Consider the following 769-nt stretch of genomic DNA (forward strand, 5'->3'; position numbering starts at 1 on the left):
GATGCGATTAATCGTTTGACAGCACTAATAAATATATATATTTATATATATATATATCTCCATGTTTTTTATAATCTGAAACGTGCTGTGACTCGTATAATCTCATGTACTTCATAGACATCTATTCTGTTCTCTGTTGTTCTGTTGTCGGTGATTCTTTGTCTGGACACGGCACTGTTCACACACTGTATGGTATCGGGGCATTTTTACGAGTACAGGAGCGCAGTATCGGTATCGTAACGTCCGTGTTTCTTCCAGGGCGACATGCTTCAGAAAGAGAAGCAGAGGCTGCAGCTGTTGAAGGAGATCCAGCAGATGAAGGAGGACCATGAAGCTGTGCAGCAGAGGAGGGCCGAGGAGATCGCAGCGCTTCAGGAGGAAACCCAGAAGACCACTCTGAGGATGCAGGTAGAGAATCAGCCTTGGGCATGTTCTGAAGCGTTTGTGTGGTTCTGTGGCTCAGATGCGTGACTGTGCTTGTGTTCAGATCGCCAGCACCGAGCTCAGCATGTTCCAGCAGAAACTAGAGGAGGAGGTGAGGAAAGACCAGCAGGAGAAGAAGGAGAACCAGGAGACGCTCAAGACACTGAAGATGGAGATCAAACACCTGGCAAATTTACATGAAAGGTCAGACACACACTCAACATCAGTTTGATACGCAGAGGAAACATACTTCAACACACACACACACACACACACTCTCTCACACACACTCTCACACACACACACTCGCACTCTCACACACACACACACTCACACTCTCACACAC

The 769-nt window shown here is 46.9% G+C and overlaps 1 protein-coding gene across 2 annotated transcripts in view; it reads left to right on the plus strand.

Annotated features, from left to right (window-relative positions):
* The window catches only part of ttc3 (tetratricopeptide repeat domain 3), a 40,395-nt gene that overhangs the window by 32,472 nt on the left and 7,154 nt on the right, over positions 1-769 (plus strand). For both annotated transcript variants that reach the window (XM_016464532.1, XM_016464531.1), the window contains exons 35-36: positions 259-408; positions 488-627. In XM_016464532.1, the coding sequence (XP_016320018.1) occupies positions 259-408; positions 488-627 (290 nt within the window). The remainder of the gene's footprint in view (positions 1-258; positions 409-487; positions 628-769) is intronic.

The sequence above is a fragment of the Sinocyclocheilus anshuiensis genome, unplaced genomic scaffold, assembly GCF_001515605.1.
Source record: "Sinocyclocheilus anshuiensis isolate Anshui unplaced genomic scaffold, SAMN03320099.WGS_v1.1 scaffold1386, whole genome shotgun sequence".
NCBI lineage: Eukaryota > Metazoa > Chordata > Actinopteri > Cypriniformes > Cyprinidae > Sinocyclocheilus > Sinocyclocheilus anshuiensis.